Source organism: Lytechinus pictus, chromosome 1 (genome assembly GCF_037042905.1).
Source record: "Lytechinus pictus isolate F3 Inbred chromosome 1, Lp3.0, whole genome shotgun sequence".
NCBI classification, from domain to species: Eukaryota; Metazoa; Echinodermata; class Echinoidea; order Temnopleuroida; family Toxopneustidae; genus Lytechinus; species Lytechinus pictus.
In genome coordinates, this window is record NC_087245.1 from 8,277,406 (window position 1) to 8,297,798 (window position 20,393).

The 20,393-nt window shown below is 36.3% G+C and overlaps 1 protein-coding gene across 1 annotated transcript in view; it reads left to right on the forward strand.

Annotated features, from left to right (window-relative positions):
• Positions 1–20,393, forward strand: part of LOC135153142 (protein eyes shut homolog) — a 37,943-nt gene that overhangs the window by 2,901 nt on the left and 14,649 nt on the right. The window contains exons 3-24 of the mRNA XM_064095122.1: positions 280–449; positions 1,400–1,513; positions 2,344–2,498; positions 3,670–3,830; positions 4,356–4,612; positions 5,186–5,749; positions 6,064–6,186; positions 6,863–6,976; positions 7,497–7,724; positions 8,211–8,427; positions 8,862–9,996; positions 10,703–10,802; positions 11,753–11,995; positions 12,274–12,437; positions 12,938–13,089; positions 13,507–13,760; positions 14,000–14,204; positions 14,595–14,740; positions 15,210–15,381; positions 15,949–16,115; positions 17,362–17,598; positions 18,128–20,173. Of these exons, the coding sequence (XP_063951192.1) occupies positions 280–449; positions 1,400–1,513; positions 2,344–2,498; positions 3,670–3,830; positions 4,356–4,612; positions 5,186–5,749; positions 6,064–6,186; positions 6,863–6,976; positions 7,497–7,724; positions 8,211–8,427; positions 8,862–9,996; positions 10,703–10,802; positions 11,753–11,995; positions 12,274–12,437; positions 12,938–13,089; positions 13,507–13,760; positions 14,000–14,204; positions 14,595–14,740; positions 15,210–15,381; positions 15,949–16,115; positions 17,362–17,598; positions 18,128–20,173 (7,124 nt within the window). The remainder of the gene's footprint in view (positions 1–279; positions 450–1,399; positions 1,514–2,343; positions 2,499–3,669; positions 3,831–4,355; positions 4,613–5,185; positions 5,750–6,063; positions 6,187–6,862; positions 6,977–7,496; positions 7,725–8,210; positions 8,428–8,861; positions 9,997–10,702; positions 10,803–11,752; positions 11,996–12,273; positions 12,438–12,937; positions 13,090–13,506; positions 13,761–13,999; positions 14,205–14,594; positions 14,741–15,209; positions 15,382–15,948; positions 16,116–17,361; positions 17,599–18,127; positions 20,174–20,393) is intronic.

Below are 20,393 nucleotides of genomic sequence, written 5' to 3' on the forward strand. Positions count from 1 at the left end.
ATGTATCACATTATGTGAAATGAGAATTAGATGGTCGAAAAGTTCCGGGGGGGGGGGGTGTATCTTTTTATATGAATTCAATTATAGGGAGGTAACCCCCCCCCTAAAAAAAAAGAAAAGAAAGAAAGTAAAAACTCTTTGCTTGAACTACACTAACGAATAATGGGAACAACAATAACTTTTTATCTGAAATAGGAGAAATATTGCATGGGTGCAGTGTGATTATCCCTTCATACAAGTTTTATTGTACTTATCTCTTTTCTGTTTGCTTTTTTATAGTCCATCCAAGGTATACACTTGTCAGTGTGAACCATCCTATATTGGAGAGTACTGTGAGGAATTTGATGGTTGCTATGGCAACCCTTGTCAGAATGGGGCTAGTTGCGTTGATGAAAATGATCGTGATAATGGCAATAGCTACCGCTGTAATTGCACTACTGGCTTCACTGGTGAGTATTTGAGGAAGAAATCATTAACAAAAGTGTTGTATCTGTTTCACACAAGCTCTATTGCAAACTTATCCTGATTTACACATTGAAATATAAAAGGGTTCGTATTTTGTAAGGATATCATTACTAATTCACAAATGGAAATATGACCCATATTTGTTTGATTACCAGATTAACACTGTATTTAAATTTGACTTGAAGTAAGACCTCAAAATATCAACTAGTCAGTAGCAAGACAAAAAGCAAAACTAAGATGCTGTGAATATTTTTTTCTTCAACCAAGGCAATATGCAGATACATATGAGCCAACGTTATGTTAGGTTTTAAAACAAACAAACAACAAACTTTTCCTTTGCTGGCATGAATCCCAGTTATGTGTTCATATGTCAAACCAATGAAAAATTGCTTTTTCTGTAAACACATTTGAGTGACTAACCCATATCGGACTGTAATATGTCAACATTCTTAGCGTAGGTCATACATGACACGAATTGCGCTGATATCAGTAATACATTGTATTTCACCTAAAATCATGAGGAGGATGTCACATGATCTCACAAATGAAGCTTTATTTTATAGGTGAACAATTTGACATTTGACACTATATCAGTTCAGTTTCCTACTTGTATACTTATTTGTTAAAGGTCGTTTATAGTTCTTTCTTTTCAAACTCCCAATGTTTTGCACTTCATTGTTTTGTATGATTTTTTCACTTCAAATTAATATCATGCTGGGAAGGCCTAATCCAATTCAAAAGTTTGATGCATGAACATTTGTGCTTAGTTCCATTCCATTCATATTCCATTCATATTTGATAATTATTTAGCTAACATGATAATATACATTCTGCAATTAATTGCTTATGTTAATATCAGCATTGGTTTATTCATCTTTACCATTTTGTAAATGTAAACATCTATTGTTAATTTTATTTTGTGTCATACATGTAGGTCTCAACTGCTCTGATATTCTTGGTAGTTGTATTCCTGACCTATGTCATAATGGATCATGTGTTACTGTATCTCAAGAAGCTTTCAGATGTGATTGTGATCATGGATTTGAAGGTAAGCCCCCCTATAAAGTTTGTTTGAGGTAACAGAGGGAAAATCAGGGTGTGTCAGTCAATTTTTGTTTTCTTTTTGAGATATGATATGAAAAGCTCTTTTTGTCTGTGCAGTGGGGATGCTTCACATATATCATAGGGCCATGTATTATAGTGCCATGTATTATAGTGAAGGACAAGGTTCTACCTTACCTGAATGTCCTTTGCTTACAGTATATACATGTAGACAATGTTCTGCCACACAATTTGTCTTATCTTGATTTTTTTTCTTCTAAAAATGGAGGTACAAATGAAAATTAAAACATTGTTCAGTCAGCATAGTCATTTTATTTTTTCAAATTTTGATTAAAAAATAAAATTTGGTCGGTTTTACTAGGGTCAGCCATTACAGCAAACTTTTTTTTGTCCTAAGCCTGTTGCCATTATGGAGGCAGAGCATGCATAAAGTTTCCAGATGTGACTTCTGATCAATCCAGATTATCTAGCTTGGGTAGTTTGTAGGCCAAGATCAAGAACTGAACATTCCAATGACCCAATCTACAGTGAGACAATGCTCTGTTGGGCAATATCTCTCATTCCAGATGAGTTATTGTTTTTGCTGTTGCATCCACTGCATTTGGTATTTGTTTATGAAGATGATTTACTATGAAATTTCTTGTACAATATGTGATACACTGCACTTTTCTTTTTTGCAATAACCTGGAATATGAAGAAATCACTTTTAAATTTTTCACAAATTGCTTCCTGCAAACAATGCTGCATTTTTTTTTACATAAAAGTCCTTAATTAGTTCCAAATGTTTTGAAACAAACCTTGATTGTGTCTTTTCAGGTATTTATTGTGAGGAAGAGATTCAGGAGTGTGTTTCCAATCCTTGCCAGCACAATTCAACATGCATTGATGAGATCGCTTCTTTTAGTTGCCTCTGTCCACCTGAGTATAGTGGAGCTACATGTGAGGAGGAGAGAGATTATTGCTTAGAACAGGTATGCATATATATATATTTGATATGGCAGGCCATGGCCTTGCATGCTTTATTCACTGGTTTTTAATGTTGGTGCTGAAATATAGAACTGTGCCCTATAGACAAGTGGTCTCAATTCAAGATCTGAGAAATTCAGTGACGTTGATTGTCACTTTTGTTTAATCTGACCGGGAGCCCATTTCATAAAGAATCACAACCGGAAACCTTGATTGTGATTGGCTGCTGAGCCCTGTTACTATGGTAGTTGCCGTAAACATTCCTCAGAAAAAGAGTCCACATGCATCATAGGATCTAGTTTAAGCTCTCGCTAATGACAAGTCTTTGTAAGGAAGTGCAATTTCTGTGCTTTCCCTAATGTTAGAAAGGGTGTGATTTTAATATGATGTTTGTCCATGACATGCCACTGAACCAGACTGCCATGGAAAGAGGTGTAAACTGATAACACCTAGCCTTTTACTGGATGCCAGTCAGTTATAATTATAACCATCGTACTCATTCCTCATATACCAGTACACAGGGTAGGAAATATATATTTTTTAGGGTCTATTTTTTTTTCCACATTGGGGCGAGTGCATGATTTTGGGGGCTATTTCTTTCATTTTAAGGGCTACTATTTAGGGGCAACAAGCTAGTTTGCAGTAAATTCAAATGTCATAATTCTGCCATAGTTAGAATAGATCTACATAATCTTAAATATTGTTTGTGAAAGATCTTGGGGCTACTATAGAAAGAGTGGTCGCCCCAAAGCATGCATTTGGGGGCATTTTAGGGGCCTTTAGGGCTGTCATGGGGGCGATATCGCCTATCGCCCTCATATATTTCCAACTCTGCCAGTACAGGTGTATGGAACATACACAAAACAAAGAGGGATAGGAAGATCAGTCACCCTTGATAATGCTACTATGTATAGATTATCCATGACTACCATTACTTGAATTCAGTTTGATTTTGTAGAGTAAAAAACAAGGGACACTTATGGCATCCGTCTGTATTCTGTTTGGCAACAATTCCTCAAATCAGCGAATGACAGAGTAGTGATAGGCTAATGACCCCTTGCTAAATGAAACTGAATAAAAAATAAAACAACACCTAGCATCATAATTTCATTGTGTGCATTTTATTAATTTCCATTACTTTTATTATATTTTAAATATACCTTTTTACCTTACAAGCCTTGTCTAAATGGAGCGAATTGTAGCAGTTTTTTAGGAGGCTACACCTGTGTTTGCAGATCAGGATTCACAGATCGGAACTGTTCCACAAACATTGATGAGTGCCAACCAAACCTTTGTCAAAATGGAGCTACCTGTCTTGATGAAATCAATAATTTCAGGTAAAATTCATGTGTTTGTGATCTTCGCTGGCATGATTCATTTCTTATTTTGATTATCAGAATTGCAAGCTGGTCAAAAAAAGCATGAACTAAACAGTAATATATGTATTTAAGGAGTACTAACTTCTGAACTTTTCTGACAGATTGTCTTGCTTATGTCTGTTTAAGCTTATACTGTGTGGTTTTATTCTATTTGTATGTATAAGTAGTTTGCTCATGAATCTGAGCATTTAAAATGGAAATTGTGTAGTATAATGAAGCAGGATGTGGAGAATGTTGAAAAATATATTTGTATTGTGTTTAGTAATTTACCAAGAATATTTAAGGTAATACGACCCAGAACCCAATGTATACTCCACAGTAGATGCTAAATGGATATCATGATTCTTATCATTTTTGCAGAAGTTTTTTGGGTTTTAATGCTGATGATAAAAATGCTGATGGTGGTTATGATAGTAATAAGAAATGTAAAAAAATAGCGATGGAGGTTGTGACTTATGCAATCTCTTTTTATTAATTCATCAGATGTGAATGTAGCCCTGGGTACAGTGGCCAGTTCTGCGAGACGAACATAGACGATTGTGCTTCTAGTCCTTGTGAGAACGATGCAGAGTGTATCGATCTAATTGATTTCTTCTTCTGTGTATGTCCTGGTGGCTATACTGGTATGACATGTGATGTAGAGATTGATGAGTGCATATCAGATCCTTGCATGAATGAAGGCAGATGTGTAGATTTGTTGGATGCCTACCAGTGTATATGCAATCCAGAACTCTTTGAAGGTGAGTCAAGTTTCAACCATTTAATGTGTTTTTAGAAATAAAGATCTTTATCAGCAATAGGGATAGTTTTGTAAGTAAATGCAATTAGCTTGATTCAAACCACTCATGGCTTCATACATAATTTAGCTCTATTGAAGTGGTTATTGTTGAGGAGGGAAGGTGAGGAACCTGTAAAAAGGGTTATGGAATCTAGAAGTAGATGGAATAAAAGGAAAGGGAAGACCAAAGATTACATGGAAAGATATTATGAAGGAGGAAAGCAGTTAAATTTGGTTGGAATAAAGATAATGCTCAAGATAGAAAGAAGTGGAAAGATGGTGTGAAAGTCGGTAAACCTTTGTACATGTAAGAGGGAAAATGCTAATGGAAAAAAATTGATGATGATAATGTTAGAAGATAGAGATTTTAAGAGTATATTAATGGGAGAGTCAGATTATTGAAAAGAAGATGGATTAGCCAAGTGATATGACTTTCCAAAACCAAAATACTGCTGATTGAACATTTGATCTCAGTTTTCAATATCAGACCATTCGGTTTAAATTTTTAATGATCTTATTAATTTCTGTTTACCAGGTATCAATTGTGAGATTCCACTCCACAACTGCTCTTTCTACCCCTGCCAAAATAATGGAACCTGCCAAATAATTGACAGCTTATCATATTCATGCCTTTGCACAGCCCGGTACACTGGACAAAACTGTGAAACCAACATCCCCTTCTGCGACACGCACAACTGCACCAATGATGCAACCTGTGTGGAGCACCCCAATGGATTCACATGCCAGTGTCCAGTAGGTTACACTGGTCAATGGTGCGAAGTGGACATAGATTACTGTGCCAATCACAATTGCTCAAATAACTCTACCTGTATAGATGATACCACTACATACCAATGTTTCTGTGCCCAAGGATTTGGAGGACAAGACTGTGAGATAGATATCAATGAGTGCAGGAGCAGTCCATGTGCTAATGGGGGTGTTTGCATGGATGAAATCAATGGTTATCAGTGCATGTGCCCTGCAGGATATACTTTACCAGATTGTTCCCTCAACATTGATGAATGTGAATCATCCCCATGCCAAAATGGAGGAACCTGTAATGATGGAGCCAATATGTATACATGCATCTGTAGCATTGGTAAGAAAGAAAACTAGATTCATGTACATTTAGAGTGGATAAATTAGATGGTTACCTTATGCAATCTATATTCGTAACAATCAAAGGCAATGCAAATTTCTTTACAGGGAGTTGAATGCTGTACATAAATATAAATGGATTCATGATAATCCTGATGTAATCTTGGCATACATATTAAGCTTCAGATTATACATTCATCATAAGAACTCTCTCTGCTTGTGCATGTCTTCATAAAATGATTGCTGTTGAACTTCATTTGTGCAGATAATGTACAATGTTTTAATTTCTTTTTCATATATTTTTCAATACTACAGGATTCAATGGAATACATTGTGATAATGATCTAGATCTTTGTGCCTTAGACATTTGCCAAAATGGTGCCCTCAGCTGCTCTGAGACAGAAGATGGTCACAATTACAGCTGTGTCTGTGCACCAGGTAATACTAATCTCTGATTATATTTTTAGATAATCTTAGATAAATACAGTGTTTCAATGAAAGATTCTCCAACGCTAAGCAGGGAACATGGACATGTAGGGTAGTATTCTGAATGTTTTATGTAGGCCTGCAATGTATATTGACTGTCTATGCACTCCTCCTACTGTTTGAACAACAAATATTTTGATACTGTTTTTGCAGTCCATCCCCACATTCAGTTGAGTAGTGCATCCCAATCCTGCTACATCTTGACACAAACTATTGTATTGTAATCTTAACTTTGACAACAATTGTACAAAGTCAGCAAGCCATGCCTGTATAGTAATCATGAAAATTGAATTAAAATTGTGGCTGAACTCCCAATTTCCTAATTGAAGGTGTACCATCTAGTAGTTATCAAAATACAAATCTAATTATTATCATGATTTCAAGCTAGCTGATAGGCAGTATTTGTTTCATTTGTATCCATATAATTATTATCTTTGGTTTCCAATGGTGTAGTTGGTATACAACATCTGTTTTTTCTTGATTTATTTTTCTTGTATTTCCTTTTTTCTGTATATCCATACTTTCATTCAATATTCTCTATCATTTTTTAATTATGCATTAATGGTTTTAATATATAATTTTATTATGTAAATTTTTATATGTAATATTGATATTATTCTATTCATAGGTTACCATGGACACAGCTGTGAAACTGAGATAAACGAGTGTGCTTCTAATGCCTGTCTTAATGATGCATTCTGTTTGGATGAGATCAATTCTTATCAATGTTACTGCTTACCTGGTAAATATGGCACTTTAATTTTTTCTTTAAGAGGACATGGAAGTCTTGTTTTACAGAATGACTGAATTACAATAACAAAGTACAGTATAAACAAACATGATGTTTGAGAAAACACACTTACTGAGGAATATGATCACATCAGTCAAAATCAATTATTTTGTTAGGTGCATGAATGGTAAGCAATTTACTCTGGTTTATTTTAAGCAAAAACTGAAATGGGAAAAAAGTTTTGAAAGATGTTTTTTAGGAAGGTAAATAAGTAAATAAGTAAAAAGTAGTTTAATTATCATATTCCTTGAAATTCAATACGGGTTGTCATTAAGTTTAGGAAATGACTGATAAAATCCGATGACTGGGGTAATAGTATATCTGTAAAGCGCTTAGACACGTCGTTCCTATGTATTAAGCGCTATACAAAAGCGGATTAGTATTATTATATTATTGAAATACATGTACCTATTTGTTTTCAGATGGCCCTCATAATATGTTCTGCATATGTGTTTGATTTTCTGTTTTGTAGGTTACGTCGGTGACCATTGTCAGTATGAGATTGATGAGTGTTTCAGTCAGCCCTGCTTGCACAACAGCTCTTGCATAGATCTGTTCAATAACTACAGTTGTATGTGCAGTGCAGGCTATGAGGGCTATAACTGTGAGATCAACATTGATGACTGTGCTGAGAACCCTTGTCTTAATGGAGGCTCTTGTCAGGATGGGGTTGATGATTACAACTGCATTTGTAGTTCAGGTGAAGATAGCATTACCTTTGTATATGCAAAAAACACACGTTTTTTTGAGGTTGCATATTGTGAACCCAATGTATAGATTTTACCTATAAACTGAAAAAAATCTCTGTATGTACTGTAATATGAAATTAATCATGAGGTAATTTTTCGAATCAAAATGATAACTTTATTCCCTGTTATGAGTGGAGTTGATTCTTCTTCAAACCCTTCAACTTGGCAATATACTGACTTTCAGATATTTCTTTTTATCTACCCTTTAGCCATGATACCGTGTAACCTTTTTTGAAACCAATAAAGCTAAGCAAAGAGGAATCTCAATGTTAATTGTCAATGCAATTATATTATTAAAACTTGGAGATGGCTTGAGAAAATATAGAGTGGATACACAATTTGTTACAATAATAAATTTGTGAAAAAAATAGATGTGTCAATATTGCCTTCAAATATTGAGTTCCCAGTCTTTTCTTCTTTCCTGTTCTTTCTCACAGGATATGAAGGCAGAAATTGTTCTGAGGACATTGATGAATGTGCTTCCAACCCTTGTATGACAAACACAACAGAGGTGTGTATCAATGAAATAGATAACTTCACCTGTGTGTGCAGTCTAGGGTTCAGGGGTCAGATGTGTGAGGTCAACATAGATGAATGTGAAGTTCATTCTTGTGAGAATGATGCCACTTGTATAGATGGTATTAATAGCTATAGGTGAGTTTGCTTCAGCAGATTAGTTTACTTTTCTTTATATTTACAATCGAATTACATTTGAAAAGATGCAAACGATTTTCCTTTCACCCAATTTCGCACTTAGTCACAGGCCATGAGATCATGCAATCAAATTAAGAGAGAATTAACATGCTTTGCATAATCTTGTCTGAAAAATTGCTTTGGCTTGAGTAATTATGTAATTTATTGGTCGACATATATATAGACTAGATTTTATTTTTGTCTTTGAAATTAACTTTTATGATTTAATGGTGAATCTTTTGGGGCCAAGGGTTATCTCTTAGTTAGTCAGGACTTTGTTACTGCAATAATAGTCTTTATCTGAAATGATCTTGAATTGAATTTTAATTAGCAAATATTTAGGTTATGAGTTGCCAGTATTAACTAAGGTCTATGGATCTCTCTATATCTTACAGTTGCATCTGTGCACCAGGTTTCACTGGATCACTGTGTGAAGCCAACATTGATGAGTGTTTATCAAATCCTTGCAATCTTGGTACCTGCATGGATGATATCAGTGGCTACACCTGCCTATGTCCCGCTGACTCACGGCCATTTGACCCTCTTTGTAATCTCCTTCCACCATGCACATCCAACCCCTGCCAAAACAATGGAACATGCCAGGAGGCATTGGATTCCTATGCCTATAGCTGTGAATGTGCAATTGGTTTTGAAGGGCTAAACTGCGAAGTGAACATTGATGATTGCCAAGTGGGAAACATCATATGTGCTAACGGAGGAACATGTGTGGATTTAATTGGGGATTTTCGCTGCCAATGTCTAGCAGGTTTCGAGGGACAAATTTGTGAAGAGAATGTAGATGACTGCATTGGAAATCTCTGTCAATATGACAGTGTTTGCGTTGATGGGGTGGTAGGCTATACATGTTCCTGTCTGCCAGGTTTCACAGGGACGTTTTGTGATGTAACTATACAGACTTGTAATCAGAACCCTTGTTTAAATGGAGGAACTTGCCAAGATATTGAATTGACCACCCCCACAATTTCAAATGGAGGGGGTGAAGGAGCTGATTCAGTCAATAGGATGTTTCAGTGTGCATGTTCCACTGGCTGGCAAGGAATGTTCTGTGAAGTAGAGATCAATGAATGTACATCCAACCCCTGTCTAAACAATGCAACCTGCATGGACTTCTTTGCTAGATATGTCTGTGAATGCAGCCCAGCTTTCACAGGAGAACAGTGTGAAGTTAACATCGATGAGTGCATTAATAATGAGTGTGCTCAGGGGTCCACTTGCATTGACGGCCTCCTGTCCTATACATGCCAATGTACCGATGGATATGAAGGCCGCCTATGTGACCAGGAAATAGATGAATGTTTGTCCTCTCCTTGCAATCCAGATACAAGCCTCTGCGTGGATCTACTCGCTGGATATCGCTGTTTTTGTTTAAATGGTTGGGCAGGACCTAACTGTGAAATCAATGTTGATGAATGCCTCAGTGATCCATGTCAAAATGAAGGGACATGTTTAGATGGGATTGCTGATGTGACTTGCCTGTGTCGTCCTGGGTTTACAGGAAAATTCTGTGAGGTAAGTGAGAAGACCTCTGAATTAGGTAGGTTTCAGAAAACATATTTTCATGAATAATTTATGCCACTCATAGTTGTAAACATCAAGCTTAGAACTCTACTTAATATCAGCCCTGTCCCTAAACGGAGTGTAACACACATTAATAACCCTATGACTCCAGTGAACAATGTCCTGACAAAATGTTTTCATCTTCAGCATATTTTGGGAGATGACCAATGACTAGTAAAAATTTCAGCTAATCTTTTGTATGTTTTTTTGAAAACCCTTCATTTGCCTGCTGTACAGGTAAGTACAAGTAGTTTGAAATGGTAACATTAGGTTCACAAATAAACTTGTCAAGCAGTGGGATAGGTTAGTGTGAATTCATAGTATGCCACTGATGTGATCATCTTACAAGTTCTTGTTGATGCCAGTAACCTTCATAATTTGGCTGATATAACATCACACTTTAGGTACTACATGTGCCAGAAAAGCCCTGTATTTTACAAACATGTTTCTTGAAAATCAATCTTTTATTCTTAAGAGGAGATAATTCATTTATGGAGATAATTCACTTGGAGATTGCTGTTTTATTTCTTGTTATTTCTGTTATACATGTACATGAATATACCTCTGCAAGTAAGTGCCACAAATCAACCTGAAATATAATGTTTATGTATTCTTTCAAATGTTTGGCACCTGTATTTTATTGTAATTTCTTTTGCAGTTCGAGATTGATGAGTGTGACTCAAATCCATGCCAAAATAATGGAGAATGTGTTGATGAAATCAATGGATACGTTTGCTTTTGTCTACCAGGATTTACAGGTTAAAAAATTAACAAATAATTCTTCCAACCTTATAAATCAGCCCTTTTTTTAAGTTTAACTACATGTAAGTTTTGTAATTTGCAGTGATTTACTGTTTAGCCTAATCAATGTGCCTGCATGTTTACTACTACTACTTATCAGTATTACTTTTTTTCTTACAGACTATTCATTTAAGTTATGATTTTGATGACATATTGATGAAATGCAAATATATCTATGATATAATGGATCAGATGATTTTTCCCCACAAGCTTTTAACAAGGTTATGTGAAAAGTTTATTGGTAATATGTGAAGTAGTGACTAAACTGTTTGTAATTACCTTCATGTGTATTAAATCATTAACTTCAATTTGAAATTGAAACACATTCTTGACTATAATGATAAATGTTGTTCTCTGATATCAGTTATCTTACCAGTTTATTATTTGTCCAATTACCAACTCGTCTACTGTCCTTTGGTCTACCATCAGTTCGTCCACTATCCACATGGTCTAATTACCATTTTGTCCACTCACCATTTTGTGGAGTAACCAGTTGGTCCAAGCCAATTATTCATACTGTTTGGTCTAAATGGACTAAGTGTTAATTGGGCAAAATGAATTAAAAAAATAAAATGGATATTAGACCAACTGGTTATAAGACAAAATGGTCAGATGAACTGGTGATTAGACAAAGTGATAATTGGACCAAATGGTTGTTAGTCGAAATGTTGATGGACGGAATAGCATTAGACTATTAAATGAAGGTAGACCATGTGATGACGATGGACGAGTTGGCAATTTAGACGAATCAGCAATTTACCATCTTACCTACATGTAGGATGGGGGGGTGGTAACATAAAGATTTACAATTGGTTCGTAGAAGGCCCTGATTGATTGATTCTCATTATCGTCACACAAACATGCTTTAATTCATTCTCATTTCCTCCTTTCATTTCAAATTATGCAGGTGTAGAATGTGAGATCAACATTGATGAGTGTGCCTCAGAGCCTTGTTTGAGAGGAGGGACATGTTTAGATGGTATCAACTCATACCAGTGTCTCTGTCCTATTCCATACCGTGGTGACAACTGCTCTCTTCTGCCATGTCAGGTCTTTCCATGTGAGAACAATGCCAACTGCACTGACTTTGTCAATGACCTTGAGACCTACCCACTGGGCTTCTTTTGTGCCTGTAATACTGGATTCATGGGTGAGACATATTTTATTTAAGGTTTTCTTGCTAATTTTGTTTAATGACTATGCAATTCTATTATTTACTGTTTTTTGCATCTGTTTATTAATTTAGTCAATGATGCATCCATAATTACTGAATATAGATATTTCTCATATTTAGAATTAATTTTTACATTTTCATGTATCTTTTTATCTTAATTTTGTATATTTATTTAATCACTGGATATGTAACATTCAGTTATTATTTCATGCATCGTGAATTATACAAATGACCAACTATGTTTCATCCAATAGGTCAGCGATGTGAAGTGAACATCAATGACTGTTCTCCCAATTCATGCAGTGGCAATGGCCTATGTATTGATGGTATACTTGGCTTCTCATGTTTATGTGAACCTGGCTGGGCTGGCAGGGATTGTAGTCTGCCCATTGATGACTGTGTTGATAATATGTGTCAGGTATGTTTACACAAACAAATTTGGGTGGTGAAACCAGCATGATAGTGGTATGCATTGTACATCGCATTTTTTATCTAATATCAAATGGATATGGAAAAGAGGTATCTAGTTTGTACTGAAGCCAATTACAATTTTAATAAGACCTAGAAATAAATGAAAACAATATCCGCTTCTTAGTTTGTGAGAGTAATGAAATAGAAAGATAATGTGATACTCTTCCCCATCAAAATGAAAATTGAGATAACTTTAGTGTTCAAATAATTGTGTTGCTTCAGTGAAGTTAACTAACACTGATTGATGATATCCGTATTATGCATGTTAAATGTAATTGTTGTTTTAGAGGGCATTCCTAAATCCTTACAACAGATATCAGGATGCCGGGAACTGAGTGATATGCATGTATAATGCATAAATAAAAATTTCAAGTGATAGAAAAGTTATATAAATTGACATATCCATGATGAAATTTAATTAGATGTGTCTATTACTTTTTCACTCAGAATAATTCTACTTGTGAAGACTTGAATCAGGCTTACCAGTGTCACTGCATTGAAGGCTATGAAGGAAACTTTTGTGAGATTGAGATAGATGAGTGCTCTTCTGACCCATGTTTGAATGGAGCCACTTGCATAGACCACTTCAACAGATTTGAGTAAGTACCTGCAATTTATGAATGTAAAATTGTTAACATAGATTTTTGTGGAGTAGTATTGTTGCCTACACTGTACCCATTATTGCAAATTACTTTTTTTACGGTGCTCAATCAAACAATAATAGTATTAATAGTAGGCCTATAGAAAAAGTATAAATACTTCTTACTTTAAATTTTGAGGACCCCCCCCCCCCCCCACTATTTTCTAATAGGAAACACTTAAGAGGTATTGGATAAAGAAGACTTGGAAGACAAATGAAATCTATCTGTTAATCTCTTATGTCCTGACAAAAGAAGGATTCATGTCAGGTCCTAAGAGAAACAAGTAATATGTTTACCAAAATAAAATATTGTCTGCATTTCACACCCCCTCTTACTGAATCCTATACTGTGATGGATCTTCCTCTGTTGTTTCAGATGTATCTGTCCTTCTGGTTGGATGGGGACCACCTGTGATCAAGATGTTGATGAATGTGACTCTAATCCTTGTCAGAATGGTGCTCGCTGTCTCAATGGACCAGACAGGTTTAGATGTGACTGCCAGCCTTTCTTCACAGGGACATACTGTAATGTGACCTTTGACCCTTGTGACCCAGGGTTCGACCAATGTCAAAATAATGCAACCTGTGTCACGCAAGTGGATGGTAGTTATCGGTGTACCTGTTTGGAAGGTAAGTGATGTCTGTTCTGTGTACATTGTATTTAGCTATGCTAATTTTCAGGCAAAGTCATTTTTCTGGCCCAGCCATTTTTCTGGCCCTGTCAATTTTCTGGCCCCAACCATGTTTGTTAATATGGCTTAGTTTAACCTTGCCTGTTAATCATAGCTTGATATCTACTTGTGATTGACTTTATACTGACTTTATATGATTTGTACAATCTATGTCTCTGTATTAATTTCTTGCTATAGGCTTTGAGGGATTCAACTGTGAAGTTAACACCAATGAATGTGCATCCTCACCATGTCTGAATGGAGCAGCATGCTTTGATGAAGTAGCTGGATATCAATGTTTCTGTTCAGTTGGTTTCAGTGGTATCCATTGTGAAGAGAATATTGACGATTGTGTTCCTGATGCCTGCGCTAATGAAGGAACCTGTGTGGATGGTGTTAATGGGTAAGGGATTGGTTCTACTACGTGCTAGTCCTATTATGAAAAATAATTCTGCATTTTATGTTTTGAATCAATAACTTTAGTTTGTTTCGGGATGTTAGACAAAATTACATATATCACAAGAAATGGCAAAATCTTCTGTAAATATAATGTATGTATTCAGGTTTGTTGAAAAATTCAGTCCCATTAGGTTAAAACAGTGGATTTTGATGTTAGCACAAGAAAGCAAAGTTTTGTGTTACTTAAGAGCACCTTTATGAGATGGCACTCGGTAATTTAACTCTTCGCTACTAAGGCAATTTCCTGAAGATTGAAGAAAGATCGTCTCTTTTATCTCTTCAGACATTTGTATGTATTCTACAAATGAATTGGTCACAATGTGTTTGCTTGCAGGTTCTCATGTAATTGTACTGCTGGATGGAATGGAGCCAACTGCACAGATGATATCGATGAATGTGAATCAGAACCCTGTCTAAATGGAGCTACTTGTATAGATCGTCTCAATAGCTATCAATGTGTCTGTGTTCCTGGATATACAGGTATATATGAAAGGACAAACCTAAGATTTTGAGATTTTGGGATAGCGCATAGAATTATGCATATTTTTTGTTGTAAGGGGATTACATAAAGATAAGAGTTTTTGTGATTTTTCGAATGTGTCCCTGAAATGAATTTAAGTTTTTCATATCTAACATTAGGAGGATCAATTGAGAAAATAATATTGTTTTTTGTGTTGGCAAATGGTTGAATTATTGCTCATTACAATTCATCAGGAATATTGTCATTGAGTTCCTTGATACATTTGATCAGTCATCCAAATGCAAGGATTTTAGTAGCTTATAACAAGTGTAAGTAAAAAATCACTGACAAATCATTTACTGAAATTCTCTCTGGATGTCTGCACCAGCATAATTTAGGATCACCTTGGGCCACTCTCCCAACTCACTTTCTAAGTAGTATTTCTTCATTTTTAAATGATCTTTAAATTGATTGATTGCATCCTATTAGGTGTCCTTTGTGAAGATGACATTAAAGAATGTCTTTCAGCGCCTTGTCTAAATGGTGCATCCTGTGTGGATGACATCAATCGATATGAGTGTATGTGTGTGGCTGGGTTCTCAGGTTTGAACTGTCAGGAGAACATTAATGATTGTCTTCCACATCCATGCAGTAATGGCAGGTATGGTCTATTTTATTATCAAGCACTTCTTTGTGTGAAAAACATAAAACCTTTGGTTGGTAGTTTTTTTTGTGAACGTAGTTCTGAAAATACACCCATAATGGATTAATTCCTGAAGAAAGGGTAAAGAACCCATAAATATTTGAAATGTTGTTTATTTTCATCTTTGGTGTTAATTTTTTGAAAAAGATATGACTTACGAGGTCCTGAAGATGATAATAAAGAGTTGATGAAACCCTCATGAACATCATATTAAGAGAAATAAGATTCATTTGCAGTTACATTCCTGGCCTATAAGTTGCCTTACTATTTGATTCTTCTTTTAACAATTAGCTTTAATAAGAGTGTAAGGAATATTTTCCTGTCTATAGTCATTTTGCATAAGAAATACTTGAAACCTATATTTGAAAAATTATGACAATACAGAAGTTTGGAGACAGTAGATTGTTATTGCTGACTGATATACTCACATCTTTACTGTGTTCATATTGCCAAATTGCCTTCATTCATGAGGCGAACACATTATAAATACATGTTGGTTTGATTAAATTCTTTGTATTGATACAGCTGCATTGATGAAGTGAATGGATACCAATGTGAATGTGACCCAGGCTTTCAAGGGTTCAATTGTACCGAGGATGTTAACGAGTGCGAAAGCTCCCCTTGTATGAATGGAGGCCAGTGTAACAACCTTGTTAATCGATACACATGTACATGTGTGTTTGGATACACAGGTAAGTTCTTGCATAAACCATTTTTATTAGATATGAATTAGAGCACAATTAAGATTCAGTGATGGTTTGCATTATGTGGATAAAAATAATAACAGTCGCACTGAAAAATAGTTTTGTTAAAAGCCTTCTTGCAGCTGAAATGTTAGTTCATTCCTTCTGATTTGCAGGGCGCTCCACAAAACTTATATATTTCATTTTTCATCTCAATAAATGTTGCAGGTTTCTGTTTTGATTTTCAGTGGAGAGGAGAGATTTAATGACATTTACACAGTTGACATCTCAGTTACATGGAAATTAAGTTTTATCGAAACTTCAGTTTGTTTCAAATCCACCAATAGGCAGTTCTTATGTTATTTAGCTAATAAGTCTTTATTTCCTTCTGATGATTACCGTAAATTACCGTGTATACGGCGCACTCGATTATAAGGCGCACCCCCGATTTTTAGATCGTCTTGAGAGAAAAAAATTAAAATAAAAAAAAATGCGCGATTATTTTGCTAAGCCGCGCGAAATACAGCGTTGCTGTTAGATTTTGGATATTAATTATTATGTTTGGGAGCGCATCTGAATTAGACCGTTAAATGGGGTAATTGACTAGTCTAGCGCAAGCAGCATTATCGAAGGAAAAGATTCTAAATAAGGTCTGTAAAACACCGTTTCAAACGGCAGTCTATTTGCTTGTAATGTATGTATGCGTATTGCGCTATAGCCTATGCGGCGTTGTGCACGACGTGGGCCTCGGACCGAAGGATTTTCTTGTTTCTGTTTATAAGGCGCACCATGTTTTTTTACCCTTTCCAGCATGAAAAAATGTGCGCCGTATACACGGTAATTTACGGTATTTCTCTTGGAAGCCAACCAGAATCCATCTCAGTCTTGCTGTCATCCTAGACAAGTTTGGTTTAGAAAAACTGTGTGTGACCCTGTTGATCCCACCCCACTAGGGTGATTCCATTTAAAATTACAATTAGCCCACTTGGATCATTATAACAAATAGTAATTTGAGTAAATGTAATTCTTGTTGAATCAACTTGATATTAGACATTGTGGGAGTTTAAAACCAAATGATACAACCAAGATGCTGTAATATTTTTGAATAAAGGATAGGGAAGACAATGGAACTATAAATATAAGATTTTGTGAATGTACATGTGTGCATGTATTGGAGTAGCATCTCCATTTTCAGATATTTGTTTACAACTTCATGATATAAAAATAATTCATTATACCTCTTTCTATTTATAAGGTTATAATTGTGAATTTGACATTGATGTTTGCATGGACACTGCACTCAATGTCACTCAATGCCAGAATGGAGCTACATGCATGGATGGTCAGGGACCAGCTTTCACCTGCCAGTGCTTACCGGGTTTCACAGGTGTCTACTGTGAGATAGATATCAATGAATGCAGCTCTAGTCCTTGTGAAAATGGAGCAACCTGTATTGATCTGGTGGCAAACTTCATGTGCACATGTGCAGAAGGTAAATATTAGCTCTTTACAAAATCAAAATGAGATATCCCCCCTTCCACTTTGGTAGTTTTGGCATTGTCAATGCATGTTGAAAGGATGATGAAGTGTTGATGCTGTCTTTTAATTGAAAGTAATTGTCAGTTTTTTAAACTACTATGAATTGACCAACATATATTACAAACATTTAATTGATTTCCAGAATTACATAAAGATTTGGCAAGGGAGAACAAATTTTTCTTGATCATTGCTGTTATGTACCACTTCAATAGGTCTAAAAAGAACTTTGGATGTTTTTATTTATGTTAACGATTCTCAACCTAGTCACAATGATACCACTACTGATGTATTTCCATGAAATTTTTACTTAGTTACTTGCATGTAGTTACTTTTAATGGCAGAATTACAGAGTTTCCATTGCAACATGACGCATTTTTTCATGCATTATTTTTGCTGATACCTAATGGTATTCTTTCCAATGTCACAACCACAACAATCTCGGATATAATCTCAATTGCTTTCTATGAATTCTTGTCATGCAGGATGGACAGGAGTGTTGTGTGTGGAGGATATCAATGAATGCCTGTCATCACCTTGTATGAATGGCGCCCTCTGTAGACAACAACCAGCAGGAGATGGATACGAGTGTTACTGTGCACCAGGCTTTCAAGGAATCATCTGTGAAGAGGACTATGATGAATGTTTATCTACACCATGCCAGAACAGCGCCCTCTGTGTTGACCGTGTTGATGGATACAACTGCATATGTAGCAGTGGGTTTACTGGTTTGGATTGTGGGATAGATATAGACGAATGCCTCAGTGAGCCATGTATGAATAATGGAACATGCAGCCAAGTTGAGCCAGGGGATTTCATTTGCGAGTGCCCACCTGGTTTCTTTGGGACACGCTGTGAGTCAAGGGATTTCTGCTTCAGTCAGCCTTGTGCCAATGGAGCATTTTGCTTCACATGGGCTTTTGGTTTCCAGTGCATTTGTCCAGCTGGATTTACTGGTGTTACTTGTGAGACCAGATTGCTGACCTCATCTAGTACTTCAAGCTCAATTGCTTCAGAAGTGTCTACATTTTCTGTTAGAGAAACACCAGTATCTACAGTGGTAATGATATCTACTTCACTCGACAGAACCTCACTGCACACTGCGATGCAGTCATCTAATCAGATGTCTTTAGAAACGTCCATCCTTGCAACAACTTCATTGAGAAGAGGCAGTTCATCGGTCACATCAGTACCTATGCCTTCAGAATCTTCAGGAAGAGGTTTATCTTATACGGTAGATATGATGTCACCCACTCAAACAACATCAGAGTTTTCCTCTTTTCATTCCACATTGGATGAGAGTAGTGATCTGACACGTTTTATGTCATCGAGTCTGATCCCAAGTAAAAGCACGATAGCATCATCTTCAACTTTTGTGACAACAAACTTTCCAAGTACTGATTCTAATTTAGTGGTACCCACTAGTTTCCCTGCAGACTCAACCCATTCCATGTTCAGTCCAAGTACTCCAACTATCACCATAGAATCGACCACTTTACCTTTGGTGTCTACTGAAACAGGCATGAGTCAGACTGGTGTCTTACCGTCTCTACCTGATACTCCATCTACCTCAACGGCAAGCATTGGTCCTTCATCATTCACCACCTCGGTGCAAACTTCACCACTCTACTCCACAATCATGCCATCGGAAGTAACTATGTCATCAGCCACAATTTTACCCCCTGTTTCATTATCAACTGCAGTCATGCAATTGTCTTCATCAACTCCATTTTCTCCAACTCTGATGGCGTCATCATCCTCAATGTTTTCGCCTGTTCTTTCACCTTCCCCACAAGCCACTCCCTCATTATCATCTTCAGTCCAATCACAGATCATGACACCTAGCCAATCAGATATCATGATGACATCATCACTTGTGCCCCAGCCCACTATCACCACTCAACGGCCACAAACACAAACTGAGACACAAACATCAAGTTTTCAAAGCTCACAACTGTTCACTTCAAATGTAATGAGCTCCTCTCCAATGGTAATGTCATCATTGACTCTGTCAACCAATATTGTTCTTCCATCAATGTCTGTTTCTCTGATGAGTAGCAATGATCGGTCTTTCAGTACAGAAATGATAGGTCAAACATCAACATTCATTGGACTCCCAAGTTCATCTTTCCTCCCTGTCAGCAAATCATCTGAGAACACAGTATCTACATCTGCTGCTGTGACCTCATATGACCCTTCAACTCTGACATCGGAGTCATCCCTTTCAGGAACACCTACTATCACCCCATCCATGACATCATCATATTCTTCAGCAATGGTCACTGCTACACCGAGGCCTACAACAGAACTGACAACACCTCCATCAGAAGTGACAACACCTCCACAAGTGACAACACCACCCTCTACCCCCTCAACAACAATAGAACCTTCCACTACAACCTCACCTCCAAGTACATGTGAGACTGTTCCATGCCTGAATGGAGGGGTGTGTAGAAATCAGACATCAGGAGAGAAGTCACTTTTTGAATGTGACTGTACCTTCAGGTTTACAGGAAGCCTCTGTGAAACAGGTGATTTTCTTTTCTTATAGTATTTTCACTTCTACATTGTTCAACGGTTTACATAGTATGATCATGACCAGATCCAAGAGAGATAAATACTATATAAAACTAGAACAAACAAATTATCATATATGTACAGTTATTGTAGGTAATTAGAGAAACAATGATGTTATCTTTTTGAACAGATTTTGGAAACCCTTGAAACTTTATACAGATTTTATATAAATCG